Source organism: Myiozetetes cayanensis, unplaced genomic scaffold (genome assembly GCF_022539395.1).
Source record: "Myiozetetes cayanensis isolate MyiCay16 unplaced genomic scaffold, myiCay2020 scf5-8, whole genome shotgun sequence".
Taxonomy (NCBI): Eukaryota; Metazoa; Chordata; class Aves; order Passeriformes; family Tyrannidae; genus Myiozetetes; species Myiozetetes cayanensis.
Genome location: NW_026087742.1, coordinates 85,148,319 through 85,165,979, shown reverse-complemented (window position 1 = coordinate 85,165,979; position 17,661 = coordinate 85,148,319). Strand labels below are relative to the sequence as shown.

Here is a 17,661-nt window from a genome sequence, read left to right as displayed (position 1 = left end):
GGGTCATCCACAGCTTCCCTGGACAACTTGTTCCAGTGCCTCACCACCCTCAAAGTAAAGAATTTCCTCTTAATGTTCAATCTAAATATTTGAGTTAAAAACTGTTGCATAGTCCAATCCTAGAGCAGGTAACTGAACACTGAATTTGGCTTAATGTTTCCCTCACTTATCAGCATTTCCTCTAAACAAGGAAATACTCCCCTTCCAAAAACACTCCTCTTGTTTTCAGTTTGATGACATAAGTTTATTAATCCTCATGCCCAGGTGTTTGCAGAACTCCTCATTACCTACAGCTAAAACCTGTAAGACTCTTGCATGAGAAAGGTTTGTCATCTTCTGAAATACTTGCAGAATAAACCTGCTAGAGACAGTTTCAGTATTAACCTTTTTGCTTTGAAGTCTTTATTTGACCTTTGAAACAAATATTTCACGGTATTATTTGTAGTTAAGGAACATGATAAAGAACTTGAGATATTCTCTCTTACTGTGTGCAGTTTTGGTCACTGCAATCTAAGAAAGATAGTTAAGCTGTTAGAGAACGTCCAAAGGAGGTCAATGAAGATGCTGAAGGCCTTGAGGAGAAGCCGTATGAGGTGCGGCTGAGGGCACTTGGTCTGCTCAGCTGGAGAGGAGGAGACTGAGGGGAGACCTCACTGCAGTTGCAACTTCCTTGTGAGGGGAAGAGGAGGGGCAGGCACTGATCTCTTCCCTGTGGTGACCAGTGACAGAACCCGAGGGAAAGGCCTGCAGTTATGTCAGGGGAGGTTTAAGTTGGATATTAGAAAAAGGTTCTTCACCCACAGGGTGGTTGGGCACTGGAACAGGCTCCCCAAGGGAAGTGATCACAGCACCAAGCCTGACAGAGTGTAAGAAGCATTTGGACAATACTCTCAGGCATATGGTGTGACTCTTGGGGATGGTCCTGTGCAGGGCCAGGAGTTGGACTCGATGAGCCTTGTGGGACCCTTCCAACTCAGCATATTCTGTTATTCTGCCCATAATTTGTTACAGCACGTATGTTTTTATTCTGTATTGCACCTTTACTTCTAAAGTGTTACACCTCTACCAGCTGGCAACTGTTATTGTGCAGTGATATTTTTTCAGTAAACAGGCATTTCTGAAGTGGTTATTTCTGCATATGGCACTTCCAAATGTTTTGCTTTGTCTTAACTAACCCACCTTTTTGTCTCCCTGTGAATTCTGGAAGAAGTACAGAAATTATAATCTATTTACCACAGTAGTGTTGGGACAGGCTGGGACAGGGATATGGTGGATATGCATTTCTTTATAACCGAAACTAAGTAGTTTCTCCATAACCTATAACAGTAGTTTTTCCATAACCTATTTGCAACTTCATTAAAAGAGATTGTGAAATCAGATTTCTAATAATGCAAAAATCCAAGAAAAAAATTAAAAATCAAGCTTTTCCACACAAGATAGATGATTTGAACATCCCTGAAATGAGAAAATCAACAAACGGAACTCCCATTCAGTTTTAAGGGGAATCAAATCACAACAAAGACCTCTTTTAAAAGTCCCAGTTCAAACTGCAAAAACTCTGAGATAAACCATGATTCTCCCATTTTGAAGACTATGACTTTGACAACAGAAAGGATTATGCAACTTGCTCAAGATCCTTTTGAAGACCCTAGTGGAGACCTGCTGATTCCCTATAAGTGCCCTTAAGATTCAATACTGTCCTCTTTTCCAAAATGATTGCCAAGGCCTTTGAGCAATTCAGCAAGACACTAGACCAAACAACAAAAGATAAAAGGGGGCAGGACACAACTCTAGCATAGATGGGACATTTAACAGCGTTCTGGATGAACAGGAAGGGAACAGTAAGCACATCTTCATTCACTGATGCTCCTAAAGCCCTGACTTGGGGATGATATAGCTTGTCTTGGGACTGCTGATTTTCTCATACAGGTGATGTTCCCATCTTGCTGCAGGGAGAGTTCATGTGCTTGTGAAGTGACATTAGTCTGTCATGATACAGCAAAGTGTCCATCAAAAAAGAAATCAAGGGTTGGATGTAAATCAAAACCATCACAGAGCCCTAGTTTTCTCCCAGGGCTCATTTCAAGGCCCAGTTATAAAGCACTAAGAGTTTGTTTTTCTGACATTAGAGAACACGACTACATTTGTCTTTTTCCTTATTTTTTAATTTACCTTAAAATTGGTCTTAACCTAAGAGGCCTTCTAATTATCAGATTTTGCATATTTTTCTCCAACTGTCTCTTCCCTAACTGACCTCTACAGTACTAACTAAAAAGCCATTGGTTTTTCCATCTTGCAAACACAATGTTTTGTTCACAGAGGCTGGTAAGAAACACACTGTTTCTGAAAACATGCAAGCAGAAAATAACTCAAGAATGCTGATGTAAAAAATAACTTGTTTTGGCAAGTTTAAGTATTTTGTGTGTGTGTTTCTGCAAGGTGTTGGTAGGAAAGCTAATCTCTACTTCATACTAAATATTGCAGAAGAATAAATAATATACAAAACCCCCAAATACCAGTGCTTGCCAAGTGGGGGGAAAAAAACCAAAACACAGCAGTAGAAGAAAAATATTTACTTCCCAGCATCTGAAATTGTTATGGGTATCAGAGAGCTTTTAGGAAAATGCCTTTTAAAATACACTGAAGTGTTATTTTAATAATTTGAAATAGGAGACAGAGTCAGTGCTATTGATGTGCGAAGTCTGGCTCTGTTCTTCCTTCTCCTGGCAGGCTGAATTAAGGACTGCTTGTACCACCCTTGCAGACTGATCTCTTTGTCAACCATCAGCCCTCTCTGTGCCAAGAGAGTTCAAAGCACAACTTCAGAAGTAAAGCACCTCTCCTGGAAATGTAAAACCAGGACCAAAAGTTTGAGTGGCCAAAGTATAATCCCAGGACACGATGAAAATATTGGATTTCCAATTTCTTGGCTGTTGTGTACCGCCTGTTCCCAGGACCATAAAAAAACCTGGTTTTTTCCAGCCATCATTTCCTGGATTCTTTGAAGGCCTGCAGAAAAAGACCTACCTTTGCTATTTTGTAATGGCTGTTCGCTGTCTATTGCTCAGAGGTTTCTTGATAGACAGCACAGCTATGCAAAACAGACAGCTGTCCCAGCTTACAAACTGCTAAAGCAGCAAAACTGTTACCCTGGCCCTTTTCTCCTATAAACCCCCAGTTGCAAAGCATCCAACTGACGTTTACAAAATGCCTCCTGTTTCTTTACAAAGAAACAGCTATGACTCCACTCATATCCATTTTAAGACTTATTAAACTCTCAATCATATTTTTAACTTTCTCAGTCCAAGGACTGATCATTCAATGGTGCCGGCTACAGCTGTAAATATTGTAACCTCAGTGTTCTTGACTGGAATGTGTATGTCAACCAGGCTCACAGAGTCTTCTGAGGTGGAAAATAATCTTGAAATTCAAGTTGGAGACTCTTGAACCAACTGCTGCACAGTCAGCTTTCCTCTTAAAGCAGTGTGACTGTAACAAAGTGTTACATGCTTCACATAGGCTACCTAACCAGCCTTACTGAACAGCTCAGAGACATGAACCTGAGTAATTCTGCGCTGGGCTGTGCCCACACCAACACAGCAGCCTGTGGCAGTGCCCATACAGACCTCCTTGCAGGGTGGAATAAATGTGCCTTTGAGTTCCCCACACAAATCACCAAGGACTGCCCTTACAACAGAGAGATATGTAGACACATGTCAAGTATGAAAGTCAGTGATGTTTAAGGCCATGGGAGGTGATCCCAAAAATCATAAGGAGGGCATTATGTTGACCAAAGGAAGGTCTGACTTGCAAAAAGCGTCTTATTTTTGAAAGCCAGGTGAAAACTCATGGTTCAGAGAGTTCTCCTGTAGACTTCTTTCAGGGTAAACATTATTCTGGAACATGAACTGCCTACACTGCTGTGGCACAAACAGGCTACTTTTTTGAAGCTTCATAAAACTCCTAAAAATACTGTGCCCTCTTCCTAAAAATTTAAAGGCACCTTTTTCACTTAATTTAAATTCTCAGCAAAAATGGACTCGGCAGAAATATGGCAGAAGGATGGCAACTTGCAGTAGCACTTGTTTACTTCTTCTTCACTTGAATATCTTAAGCCAATATCCGACTTGCTTCCTTTGCTTTTCAACTCTACATCACGAGTCTCCTAATAATTTGACCTGTGCTGATGTGGTAGATCACACCTATTATCCACACGTGTCTGAAAAAAACAAAGGAGTGTTTTGATAGGGTTCTATTTCTTACAATATACTTTCTGATCCAAAGTTATTAAGGAAACAATGCTGCATTAATTGCCAGTAGTGAGAAGGATGGCTTACTGTGCATTTCAATTAAGCTGAAATAACCCCACAAAATTAAGCACGGTCATGTAATTTGTAAATGCATTTACTGAACATTCCTACTGTCTTTTTTCAGTCTAAGAACAATAAATTAGAGCAGGGTGCAGGGTCCCGTACTCCCACCAGCTGCGCCCCATCCACACACAGAAAACAGTCATGTGAACACAAGCACCTCTGCATGGTGCTCTGAAGGTGTTTAGATATACCAGTTGGGACAGCCATGTTTCGTGCCGAATGTGTGCTGTATAAACACACCTTTTACAGTTGGGAGTTTTCAGGACTGGCATCCATGTAAACAACAGCATAGGAAGCCACAAGAAAAAAATTACCTCTTTTTCTGAGCTTTGTCTCTTATTTGATTTAGACTTGGGCAAAAAGATGAAAAGACTAAGCTTTCTAGATACCTGGTGCATATTGCATATCACCTTAGAGCTCCCACTAAATATGTACAGGTGTGTAGCACTACAATAAAAGTTAGAGCAAACACTGACTGGAGACCCTCCTTTCACAGATGATATTTTCATATTGTGTATGATCTTGGTGGAATAACCTGCTGTGGAATCTAACTGGAACTAATGAGTTACAAAAGCAGATCAGAAAGGAGCTAGACATCAATGAGGAGGTATCCCACAGAAGTCTTAGACATCTGGATATATATTCAGTAACTGGAAAAGTAAGAACTCTGCCCCCAAAAAATCAGCAATCAGATTTGCACCTAGTTTGAATAATGCTCAACTAGCAGGGGCAATGCATCATTGGTCTTAACCACTTCTCTCCATAGATTTGACTGCATTTCTAAACTTTCTGACAGTGGTGAAAAGTACGTTTTGTAGTTTTCTTGCTTAAAACTTTTTGATAGTGTGCAGCACCATCAACTCAGGCATGCTTTCTGTAAATGCAGATACTGGTTAAAACCAAAACAAACGAATAAACAAAACGCCAAGCCCAAAAACCTTTCTAGAAGTTGCCAGATAGGACAGCTGAAGGGAATGTTATTATGACTAACAGGCTGGATTCCATGCACAAAACAGCTATTTCTAGTGATAAAGCATAAAGGTTAAACAACTGAGGACAAGACTGCCAGATGTAAAATGGAAAGTTTCCAATTTAGGAGCAGCAGAGGAAGAATATGAATTAATATGGGAGGACCAAATTAGCATTATAAAAATCCTCCATGCCAAACCAAATGCCATTGCAAATAAACTCAGGAACTCTCCTCCTCCTCTTCTGCTCCCTGCATTCCAAGGAGGATTGAATTTAGAATAACCATGGGGAATTTTAGAGAAATCTTAAATGCAGAGCAAAGGCTTTGAAAGGTAGAGAGACTGTATGTTCTTCAAATACACTACTACTGTCTTTATCACCATAGATTCTTCTTCAGTACTTCTGTTTTAAAAGAAATAAATGTTTTGGACTTAAGCTTTCTCATAAGTTTTATCTTTAGTGAAACTGGCAAAGATCAGATGAATTCTTCAACAGTTTTGAAATGGGGATATTATCTACCTTTTTGTTAACCGGAAGAAAAAACAAACACACACCACCACACCAAAAACTCAAACAAAAACCCCATAAACAAACAAATAAGAAAACCCCCAACCAAAATGTAAACCAAATTAAAAATGAAAGACTTTGCAAATACACAAAATCCACCTATATTACATTTCAGCGCTCCCTTTGTTAGCTCTACATATAGAGATACACTGTCAGCCTGGGGATGCTATACTGCAGAATTCTTTGCAGATGGGTCTTACTGATCTTACACACATCTTTCTGGCATGAGCTGGCAGATATCAGTCCACTAAGGTATTCCTCAAATTGAAGATATACCATGGATTGTTCAGTCCATGACAAGGACTATTACAGACTTTAAACTGGCCTCTCGAAAAACGGGCACACCCATCAGCACTACTAGACTGATGGTTGGCTGGGCTGTGGTACAGTTTTTTTACTGAATCTGCATTTTGGAAATCTCCCACAGGATCTGACAGAAAGAGGAACTTCCACATGCAGCCACGATTCTGACACAAAAAGCAGACAGACACAGGGAACTGCATGGAAAATAAATTTTTAAGAAAGAACCTAGTAGGACACAGTACATTTAAGCCTGAATGATCAGGAAGAGCAGTGTCATATTCTGCAATTAGATCAACTTAGGATTTAGGACTTTTAAGACAGCAAACAATGGCATGACATCTTATGATGCTGCACCTCTTATGTGGCTACATGGTATATCTGCAAGAGCCTGTGCTCCCAGATGGACAGGCACTACAATTCCAGCACAGAAATTGGTAATCAAAGATAAATCAGCAATATTCAAAATTAGCAGAATAATTTCACCACTGACCTTTCTGATTCAATCCCTAATCACCTAGCAGTATCACCTGTAGGTCTGAACATCTGAGCCTACTAGACAGAAAACAGAAGCCCAATAGCCCCACATGATATTTATGAGACACCTTAAAAATAAACCCCACTTTCACTCTTGTAATGTCCACAATTACGGCAAGAACACAATCACCCTTTGCATTTTAGAGACACAGCTTGCAAAGTGGTTTTAGTTGACCTAACATTTAGGTACATCCAGACAAATAGAAGAAAGTAGAACTAGGAGCCTCCCACTTTGTTTCAACACTCATCCCCAAAAGCTGCATCTGAAGTTAAACAGCCAATAACATCCCAAAATACAAAGATTCCTCCCATTATGAGGACAGTCTGAAAACCTCCACAGAAATGCAAATGCAATCTGCCATTAAAAGAGGAAAATTATTTGACAAGAACTCACCTCTTGCATTGTTTCCCAGCACTGAGATAAATGATATAAATACATTTCACAATATGAATAATAAGTTAATGGCTATTGCTGGAGGCAGAATGTGGCAGAAGATGAAGCAGTGGATACTGGGTTATCCCCTTCACTTGACAGGTGAACATACTTGCATCTGTGATTCTCAAAGCTTGGTTCTTAAATAAATTATTAGAGTATATTGAGCAGGACAGGCTACTTACTCTTCTACAGTCAAAAAATCATATGGAGCATTAACATGAATTAAAATCTATCCCTCTTTAATGATGGGATGGATTCATCCCACCTGAACTTAGCTGTATAAGCAACTCATCAACTTCAGCTTCACCTGTATCATCACTGAAGAGAGAAGGACCTCTTGATTCAAACTTCCTAAAGTAATTAGGAAATAAGCTCAAATAAGCTGGAAGGATTTCCTCCTGCTCCCCCAAACCACTCAGTGCTCTCCACTGACTTTGGCACAAGCGTACATGACTCAGTCAGACTGGACATATACTTTTAGCTAACAGACACGTGAAATAAATTCCTTTAGGAATTCCTTTAGGAAGTACCTTTGTCAGGCCAGAGAGAACCTAATTAACACTTGAGAGGGCTTCTTGCCAGGGAGTGACAATCAGCACCTCACTACTGTTTACAGGGAAGACAACTAATGGCATATGCAGGAGGGTCGAGATGCAAATCAGTGGCTCTATCAGGAGATAAGTATCGCAGTCCAAGCTCCTCTGATAAAACAGGAACCTATGATAGTGAAGGAAGGAATATCAAGATGCTCTCAAACATGCAGATAAAATCAATACAGACCTTTATTCTGATAAACAGCTTTAGGTTCACAGCTCTGCAGGTATACAGCAGAAGGAAGTATAGCAAGGAGAAGCTGACAATTAGAACATGGGAATCCTAAAAAGGGAGAAAAAGAAAATATAGAAAGCATCTGAACCTCCAAATTGTAAGTGTAGACCCATGCAAAAATAATACACTACAACTGAAAGATTAGACTTAGGTGAATTATATTTGACTTCTCATAATCTATTTTTGCCCAAAATAAATGACACTTTTCTAATGTACTTACTGAACTTCCTGAACCTATAAGGGTTTGTTTGCTAAATTTGCCTGCTAAATTTGTTCACTTGCTATCTCTTCTGAGGCATCTTACTTCATGTTTAGATTTTGAGAACATACTCACAGATGTATTTAGGTGACTGCTGTTTAGCCCTTCCTGTGTTGGCCTCAGTATTTTGGGAGATTTCACAACAGCTTTCCCAATGACTTGTTAGTGAACACACAAAATCAGCTAACATAGACAAAATAGGCATATTCAGGTTGCTACTGGAAAGCAGAAAGGTGAACAGACAAGGGGCAAGCATACAGATATATATGGCTGTGCAACCCAGAAAAAGCCCAGGAAGCATAAGAGAATATACAAAGGCAAAAGACCTGTGTTTAAAAATGCTGTCACTTCACAGTGGACTTTCTATCCAAAATGTCCAAACTAAAACCTCCATCAAAACTACAGAAATACCACATATTCTTCAATAATGTTGAAATCCTCAGTGTTAATGTATCAGCACAGGTATGTAAGAACTGGAATGCAGCTGTCAGTCAAACATTTAAACTCTTCCTTGAAGTAGGTCAGCATTTCCAGGCAACTAGAACATAAAAACAAAACAAGTGACCTCCATGCCTGTCATAACAAATCTCCAGCAGAGTCTGGGTTTATGAAATGACTGGGCATGATGCAAATGTTGGCCACAGCACTGAAGAGAGTAGCCTACTTGTCACTCTAGAGAAATTGTGGTCAGACAAGAATAAAATTATAACAAAATAGCAGAGGAGATGGAAGATGTTTCCCACCCTTGAGAACACATGCCTTGCCAGTTCAAGACTGTTCTTTAACCAACATGGCCTGAAGGATGTGGGCTGACCACCGCACAGATGTTCACCCACAACAGTTCTGAAACAGAGTAAAACATTGCTCCTATTGGAGCAAATAACCAGATGGTAGTTTGTCAGCTCAAAAGGGCTGGATATCCCCAGCAGCTCATAGGACAGAACACTCTATTAGCTGGGTGGCTAGCAGCTTTCTGTGGACAGGCTGTGTAGCTATAACCTAGAAAGAGTATAAAAGACAAAGATGTTCCTCTCAGCTCATATCTTACAGGTACTGCAAGCTCTAAGTTTGAACCCTTCTCATTCCCACTTCCTGGACACATAGAAAAGGCTAAACCACAATTCAGAAATGTATAGGTGATCTTCTTAAAACTAAATCTGAGGTTTGCTTTATCTAATCCTTCAGAATCAAAGACACAGTTGTAAATGTACATCTTCTCAGTTGAGCTCCATATTAGGGCTACTCAAGCTTCTCCTCTGCACATCCCCTCCCCTGCGCACCACTACTAGCACCCACATAGGAAAAGCTGTTAGCTAGCATCTTTCACACTTACGCATTGTGGCTGCATTCTGGGTGTGAGTCAACTTTTGTCCTTAATATGCATCAGAGGAAGTTGCTGCCCGTAACTACACAATTTACCCATAAGAGGTGAGTGTCCTGGCTTCTAGCATCAAGGTGGCTCCTCACTTTATGTTTATGCCACTCACTGCAATGAACTCCCCCTGGCCTACTCCATGGAGACTGCCACTGTCTTGCTTCCATGTTGCAGCAGGGTGCAAATCACGTTTTTGCTGTGGATCTCTTCTGGGTAAAATCATGACTGGCCACTAACACAGCTGCATTAGTGACAATGCCCAGGTGAAAACATTAAGACTGAAGGTAAGCCATGGAAACTGGTTCACATCCCCAACTATACGAAGTGAAACAAATTGTTCTGCTTTTCATGTACTTAATTGCTTTCAATATACGTGATTGCTAAAACCAAGCCTACATAGCATAAATCTGGCAAACTAAGCATACCTCTGGAGCTTGCCAGCTGCATTGACTGTGCTGTGTACATACACCAAAGCTCCACATACCCAAAAGGCCTGGTATTGTAAAGAAAGCTGCTCTTACTCGGAGCAACCACCCTGCAAATTGGGAGTATGCAGGATTACATGACAAGGGGAGATTTGGCATGCAGACTTCTGTTGCTGCATCAAGGTAAGCAACCTGCCCATCCAGGAATGAGAAGGGTTCTTTAAACCTGGAAGAGGGTCTATAAAACTCCTACCCAGTGGCAGGGACCCTTCATATTTCTCTAGTAAGTACTTCTAGAGGACTGGTCTGCAAGTGGGAGGAATGTCCTGGCTAAGTTATGCCATGCTAGCTAGTAAGCAGTTCCATAAACATTGATTTTTGCATAGTTGTCATGGTTTTCAATTCTGGTTTTCAGTTCTGCTGACTCAATGACACTTGAAAGGCAGAATCTGGAATCACAGTATCAGGCAGAGTTGAACAATGCATGCAATTCTCTTCTCTTGTATAGTTTCTTTGGAAATGCCCTCTGACAGAATCAAGTAGAGCTGTTATTCTTTTGGCCACCTCAGGCAATAATCCTTGTCTCAGGATAATAAAGACATGTGACAGCAAGTGGATCTGCAGACAAGGTGGCCACCTATAATTCTGGGCTGTGGTCTGCAATCATGGTGTCTCTCTGGAGCAGGAGGTGTAACTGCAAAAATTAATTTGGGGACATCTCAGGTCTTTCAGTGGAGATAATTAGCATCTTCTTTGGCAGTTAGCCAGAGGCATGTGAAACAGCCTACAACGGCTCTCATGACATCCTATACAAATGAAAGAGCTTAGTAAAAATAGGAAAGCATTTTTCTTTTCCGGTAGAGAAGCTCAGGCGCTTAGAAAATTTGCCCTACATCGAATAGCAAATAAACTGCATACATATAGTTGGACAGAGAGATGGGTTCTCCTGTGCACTGCAGCTGGCTACATCTCAGAAGATCAGCACAGACACCCCTTGCTACTTGGATAAACCGTACTGCAGAATAAAATTGCTCCCCATCAATCTAATGGAGAAGCCTCTACTACATCTCCCACGGAGTTTACTCACTGTCAGCCCAGCTTGAACTGAAGCAAAGGACAAAGACACAGTAAGAGGGACAGGGCACCATTTCTCTGAAATTCCAGGAGGGAACATTGACTTCACCAACAGATTCAGACTGCTACTTTCTGCTTCCAGCTTTCTGTGCCCCAAACTCACTCACAGAGGAAACTGAGTAATCTCAGGTAGTTTCCTTTTGAATCACATCAAGTGAAATCTGTGTTCTGGGAGGGATGAGACAAGCTTATTTCTCTCGGTGAGAAATGTCTTATCTGCCAGCACATTTCTGTGTGTAGTACAGAGAGGCCATGAGTGGGATCTGCTGTGCCTTTGCAAGGATTTGGTAACACTGCTGTACTTTTTTCTCCATTGGCAGGTTGACTAGAGGGGAGGAAGAAGTGAGAGTATTTTGGAAATTATAGAAAACACATTGACTATGTCAAACTCTCTTCTCCTCTTCAGTTTTGCAGAAATAAATAAACTTTTAATGTAAAACAGTCTGCTTTCATAGCTGCCTGAATGCCCTATTAAACATTTTCCACACCTCAGGGGAGTCAAATATCCTGTCGTAAATGGCAATTTGTCATGGATTTTCTAAGTCACAGGTTGACACAAGAAGCAGTTATCACTCTCTGATCAGTATGCAAAGGCCATTACACTCCTTAGCAATACTCTTCGATGGACACAGCAAGAGTTAGAGAGTAGATTTAAAAAGCAAAGCTCTTTGGTTTTGCTCTTACAAAAATGTTAGCGGAGTTTATTTCACCAACATAGCACTGAGTCAGTAACAAAATGTACTTCCCTGAAGGACAAGTGCCATTATTTGTTGTGATTGTAGTTATCACTATTCATCTTCTATTTACATACCATGTAAATGTATACCATACTTTGTAATAGCACAATGAAAACAAAGCCCCTGCTTAGAAGAGTTTTAACACTTCTGCCCCAGTGACAAATTTAGTTCTATAAAATATTTAAGAGCAGCACCACTGTGAAACCTGGAATTACTTGGAGCAAACCTTTACATGTGTGATCCACAACTGCAACCAGAGCCAATGAGCACTGGAGGACAGTAACTGCAAAGAAAAAATCACCGTCCCATCCTCCAAGTCCAAGATAACAATGCAGAGAAGTAACTAGCCAAACAAGATTTCACCATTAAGACTGCAAATTTGTAATCTCCAGTCTTCAACCTCCATCCCTAGGTGATGGAAATGAGGAAGAGGAACAAAGAGAAGGGACTAAGATCATCACAGGTTTACAAAACCAATTTTCTGCAGGCTGGGCTCTAATGCCTTTTTAACTTCCCTCCATTTAAATCAACTAAGGGTTTTGGCTGTGATCCAGCATTCCTAGCATAAGCACCTGTATAGAACTGAAATTCTAGGTGACCTGTAAAACTGTCCTCCTAAAGTAAGTGCCTCATTTCCTCTGTATTGCCAAATGAGAGATGTGCCCTTAAAGGCCTCCAGAGAGAGGCCCTATTAAGTCCTTTTGGCTAAGAAATCTTCCCTTTTTGCCTGTCAAGACCCTGACTGCTCTAACAGGCAGACCTGCAAAGTCCATCACAGAGCAACACAAGTCTGCAATTCTTCTGCATGTTTCATTCCTCGACACATGCTGCCAATTCAAATTCAACAGCTTATTTCAATTTATTCAAAGAACCAGGTCTCTTCCCTTTCCACCATCTGACCCTAGAAAGCAATAATCTGCAGGACTCTCCACAACATCCAGAATTTCTAAAGGAAAGCTGTCTTCTTTCTCTGAAAAGAAACTGCATCTTTCTTCAACTTTCTACTTTAGGCTGCTGTTTTGGGTCTGGCTGAGCTGGAGTTCATTTCCTCAAAGTAGCCCTCACAGTGCTGTGCTTTGCATTGGTAGCTAGAAGGGTGTTGATAACACACCGGTGTTTTGGCTACTGCTGAGCACAGCATCAGAGCTGTAACATTCCTTCCTCAATTGAGGGCAAGATCCTGGGAGGCGGCACAGCCAGGCCAGCTGACCCAAACTGACCAAAGGGATATTCCATACCATATGACGTCAGCTCAGATATAAAAGCTAAGGCAAGGAGCAGGAAGGCAGGCATTCATTGTCTCCAAGGGCTGCCTGCTGAGAAACCTTTATATGTGCTGAAGCCCTGCTTCTCAGAGGTGGCTGACCATCGCTGCTCATGGGAAGTAAAGAATAAACTTTTTGCATGCAAACTTCTGCTTTGCTTTTGCTTTAAATAAACTGCCTTATCCCAGCCCAAGAGTTGTTTTTCCACCTTACTCTCTCCCCTGTCTGGCTGGGAAGGGGAGTGATAGAGCAGCTGGCTGGGCACCTGGCATCCAGCCACAGTCAGTGCACCACAGTTGCATCACCCTTTGCTGTTCTGTTGTCTCGTAAGTGTTGCTAACTATGAGCCATGGAGTCCTTAACTCAGCAATGGCTGTATGAGAATGGGTCATCTGAGTCCACACCACTGGGCAGGCAGAAGGAAGAAGGCCTAGTCTGTGCACCAGCTGTCAAGCAGTCAGAACAGCAGGAGAACAGCATTTTCCCCCAGTAGGCTCTGCCTACCGCTGCATTCTCTGTCCTGTAGATCTTGCATCATTAATTGTTGCTTGTATCTAATAGGGGACAGGTACTTCAACAACCAGGAAAGATGTATGGATTATATATAAAAAGTATAAATGACAGAACACACAGTATCCAACTTGAATCTTTCTTTGGTCACTAAACAGTACGCAAGATGAGACAGAGGGCTTTTCTCTGCTACTGTGAAGCAAAAGTCCCTGTCTCCATTTGCTGACTTATAATTCAATGTTATTTTGCTGTAGTCTGTGTTTGAGGTGTCTCTCTTGCAGCTGTGTGGGAGGCTGGCAGGAGGGAGAACCCATCACACCACAGAGTCCTGGCACTCAGGTACGTGCAGTATCACAGGTGGCCTCTTCACAAGCTAGGAAGTGCTGACCAGTAAGAGCAGAGTCACTGTACCCTGACGGCCCTAGGGCAACATGCTCATTAACCTGCCCTACCTACAGCAGCATCTCTGTCGAGGACAGCATTTGCATCAAAGTCTGTCTTCACCAAAAGGAAGTGGCAAAGTAGGGGGAGGGAGAGACCGACAGAGTCTGGCTTGCTCAAGAGGTAGTAAAACTGATAAAGGATCAGCATTGAGCAGATGTGAGGAAAAAGCTGTCATTTATTACTTCCTTATGCAATGCACTTCAACAACTTTCCAGAAACAAAGAGACTAAGGAAACAAAGTAAAAGTCACGATCAATTCCTTGTGTTTCTCCTGGCATGACACCTTTCTGAGAAAACATTTCTGAACTCACGCCCACTAACTTCAATGACCTTGATAGAAATCTCTCACTCTTGGTACCCTGTCACTCTAGTTAGCGAGAATCTTAGCCTTTATCTGCAAAAGTAGCAAGTTTCTAATGCCATCTTGCTCTCTGGGGCTGAAGGGTGTTCAAATAGGTGACCTGCTGAAGCTTTAAAAAGAGCTTAAAAAAAGAAGACAAAGTGGGCAGATTAAAAATACATAAACAAATTTATTTAAACCACATACTTTGATTGTATTTTTTAGTTGTGGGAGGGAAGCTTTTCTTTGGGACTACTGGAAGCTCAAAACAGGTGAGCTGCTACTGGCGACCAGGCTTCTGCAGTGGGCTGTAATTGTTCAGCTCTGCTTCCATCCAGAAAGCCATGCCTGAATAGGTGACAGAGCTCTTAAACTTCCAGGTTCGCTGCCCCACAGGGGTTTGGCTGATTTGCGCCTTTGATGCAAATGCAAAGGAAAACCACGCCCAAATTAATCTGTGTAAGTGTCGCTCAGCAGCAATCTAAACTATGCAGTAAAAGGAACAATTCTGACTTTTACTCTGCAACACCACAAGCGGTTACAAAGGGCAGTGCGCTTAGCTAGGATTCCCAAAAGACCACAAGGGACATTAACACCCAAGTTACACCTTTTCTCATAGCCATGATCTACTTTTTTTCTGGCATATGGAGAACTGCTGGGGTAAAAACATCCCAGAATTAACATCCCAATTCTGGTATTCATTAATACTTTGAACATCTTCTGCAGCAGGTACTTATTTCTTTTCAACCTAGAAGACACTGATAAACTAGATAAACTGATTTTGTTTGGAAGAGGCTAGATTGAGCATCTTCATTAGCACTATTTTACTTTCTACGTGAAGACCCTTCCAAGATCTCCTGCCACCCATCTCCCTCAACACCAGAAGAAGTCAGAGTTAAAGACAACTACAGACAAGAAAGGTGCTAGACACAAGCAAGAAGAGGTTAGGAATGCCTATGTGTGCAATTTGACTAGGCTGTTTTCAGTTTAGTACAGTAATAAGTCCATTTTACTTGTGTTTTCATGCATGCATATCTACTGGTGCAGGAATATCCCCGGGTGAAATTTCTTACGTGATATTAGTTTGTGAAATAACAAGCTGAGTCTGGTGATCTTAAAAAATACAGTCTATTCTGGGTTCTTTTTCAGCTTTTTTTTCCACAGAAAACCCAGCCTATTCCGAGTTCTTTTTCAGTGTATTTTTTCACATGCCTTTCTTGCAATAGGAAAGTTGCTCTCTGTCTCAGTGCTTACGTCAGTCCACAGGACCCCTCCCAGCTAGACTGTGGAATTAGAGTGTAAGCTTCTTGGCACGTGTTTCGTTTCTGTTCAACTTAGAAGCATCAGAAAAAGAATTAAAATCTGCTTTCTTGGAAAATATATTCTCCTCTCATTCCCCAGTAGCCTTAGCCTACTAGGAGATGACAGTCTGGAATTCAGAGAAAAGCAAAACACAAATTCTGTAAAGCTGAATTCTGAGCACATAAACGTTGATGCAAAAGTCCTTTCAGTCTGATTTACAAATACCAAGGCAGTGCTCTAAATGTACTGCCCAGATCATTAAAGAAAAATTCTGAAGGACATAAATGACCTAACGCTCCATCACAAGCACTGGGAAATAGCAAAGTCACAGGGAATGATGACACTTGCGAGGATAAATGAAACTGAATGTTTAATGGAAAGACTGGTTCATTCTTTAGAAAGACAAACAAAGTTTAGGCTTGCTAATTCACGCGTCTTGAAACCTCACGTACCTAACTGAAATTCAGGAGCCTCTGGCCTCTATCCGTCCCTCACTCACTAAAGATTTAATAGCAGATTGAGTGAGGTCTCACTACTATAATGAAATTACTGCCTGAAAGTATATATGACTGTAGTTTACCACTCACATGGAGAAATGTTTTCATAAAGGCTTGCAAATCAAACACTGTTGTGATGCTTACGTGCACTTTGCAATGCACAGTCCTTCCTTTAAAGTATAAAACACAAAGCCAGAGCATATGTGTAGACCTATAAAAAAGATGTTTCTTACTCATAAGTCAGTGATTTACGGTGGGACCCCACCAGCCAGAGAAGCGTCACTTTCACCCGTAGGACTGTAAGAACTCCCGCAGTTGTGAGTAAAGAGTTGGGAGACACCAGTTCCAGGGAAACCTGGAAGTTTCTTTGCACTTGAAGTGGAAATGCAAGCCCTCTACAACGGACCTGCTCACTGCCCTGCTTCCACACCTCCACTCGCCTGAGTCCTCGTGCCCGGCGGGACCCCAGCGCTGGCTGCCACCACAGCACTGCCGTCCCCGGCACTCACCCTCCCTGCCTCACCTGCTGTACACCAGGCACTCCATGTGGTTGATCTCCTTGTCGGAGCGGTAGCGGCTGTAATCCTCCCAGAGGTCCTTGATGGCAGTGACCGCCAAGATGAAGAGCACGGGGGCCAAGGCCAGCTCCGGCTGGAAGGCATTGACGGCTGGCACGAAGTTGAGGAGGGCGATAAACACAAAGTAGACATTGGCCAGGCGGTGGAATTGCTCAAAGAGGTTCTTGGGCAAGAACGACAGTGCCGTGTACTTGGTGGTCTTGAGGCGGTTGCAGGCCAGGACCGTGTTCTTGGGCTTCTCCGTCTCAGCCTCGGGTAATAGCAGGCTGGAGCGCACCAGGCGCGTCTTACTCTCCTTCTTCCTCCGCCTCCTCTTCCTCTGCCTCTCCTTCCCCTCCGGCAGCACCTGGGGCGCTCCCTCTCCTCCTGCCGTGCCCTGAGACATCGCTGCCGCCCCGTTGTCCTCGCCGGGGCAGCGCGGGCAGCTCCCACCGCCAGGCACGGCCCTAAGTTATCATCCTCCGCCGCCCGCCACGGCTCTCCTTTCCTCTTCCCCTCCGGGCGCGGGCGGGGGGGGAGGAGGGTCTCTCGAACCCGCTCCCAACCGCTCTGCCGGGACCTCTCTCGCTTTCTCCTCCTCCTCCTCGTGGGCCGGGGATGGGACGTGGGCCGGCGGCGAGCCGAGCCCTCCTCCCGCGGGCCTCGCCCCGTCCCGGGCGCAGGGGATGCGGGGGATGCGGGGCCGCCGTGCCGTGTCCCCGGCGCGGCGCTGTCGGGGCGCGGGGCGCGGGCAGGGCCGGGGGGAGCGGCGGGGGCCGCCCGCGGGGAACGGGGAGCGGCGCTTC

The 17,661-nt window shown here is 42.8% G+C and overlaps 1 protein-coding gene across 2 annotated transcripts in view; it reads right to left on the bottom strand.

The window, feature by feature from the left end:
• Positions 1-17,410, bottom strand: part of ATP10A (ATPase phospholipid transporting 10A (putative)) — a 109,007-nt gene extending 91,597 nt beyond the window's left edge. Inside the window, exon 1 of one of the 2 annotated variants that reach the window (XM_050334188.1) lies at positions 16,822-17,410. In XM_050334188.1, the coding sequence (XP_050190145.1) occupies positions 16,822-17,261 (440 nt within the window). In that variant the 5' untranslated portion in view covers positions 17,262-17,410. The remainder of the gene's footprint in view (positions 1-16,821) is intronic. The other variant, XM_050334189.1, reaches the window with a different exon arrangement.
• Positions 17,411-17,661: the final 251 nt, after the last annotated feature.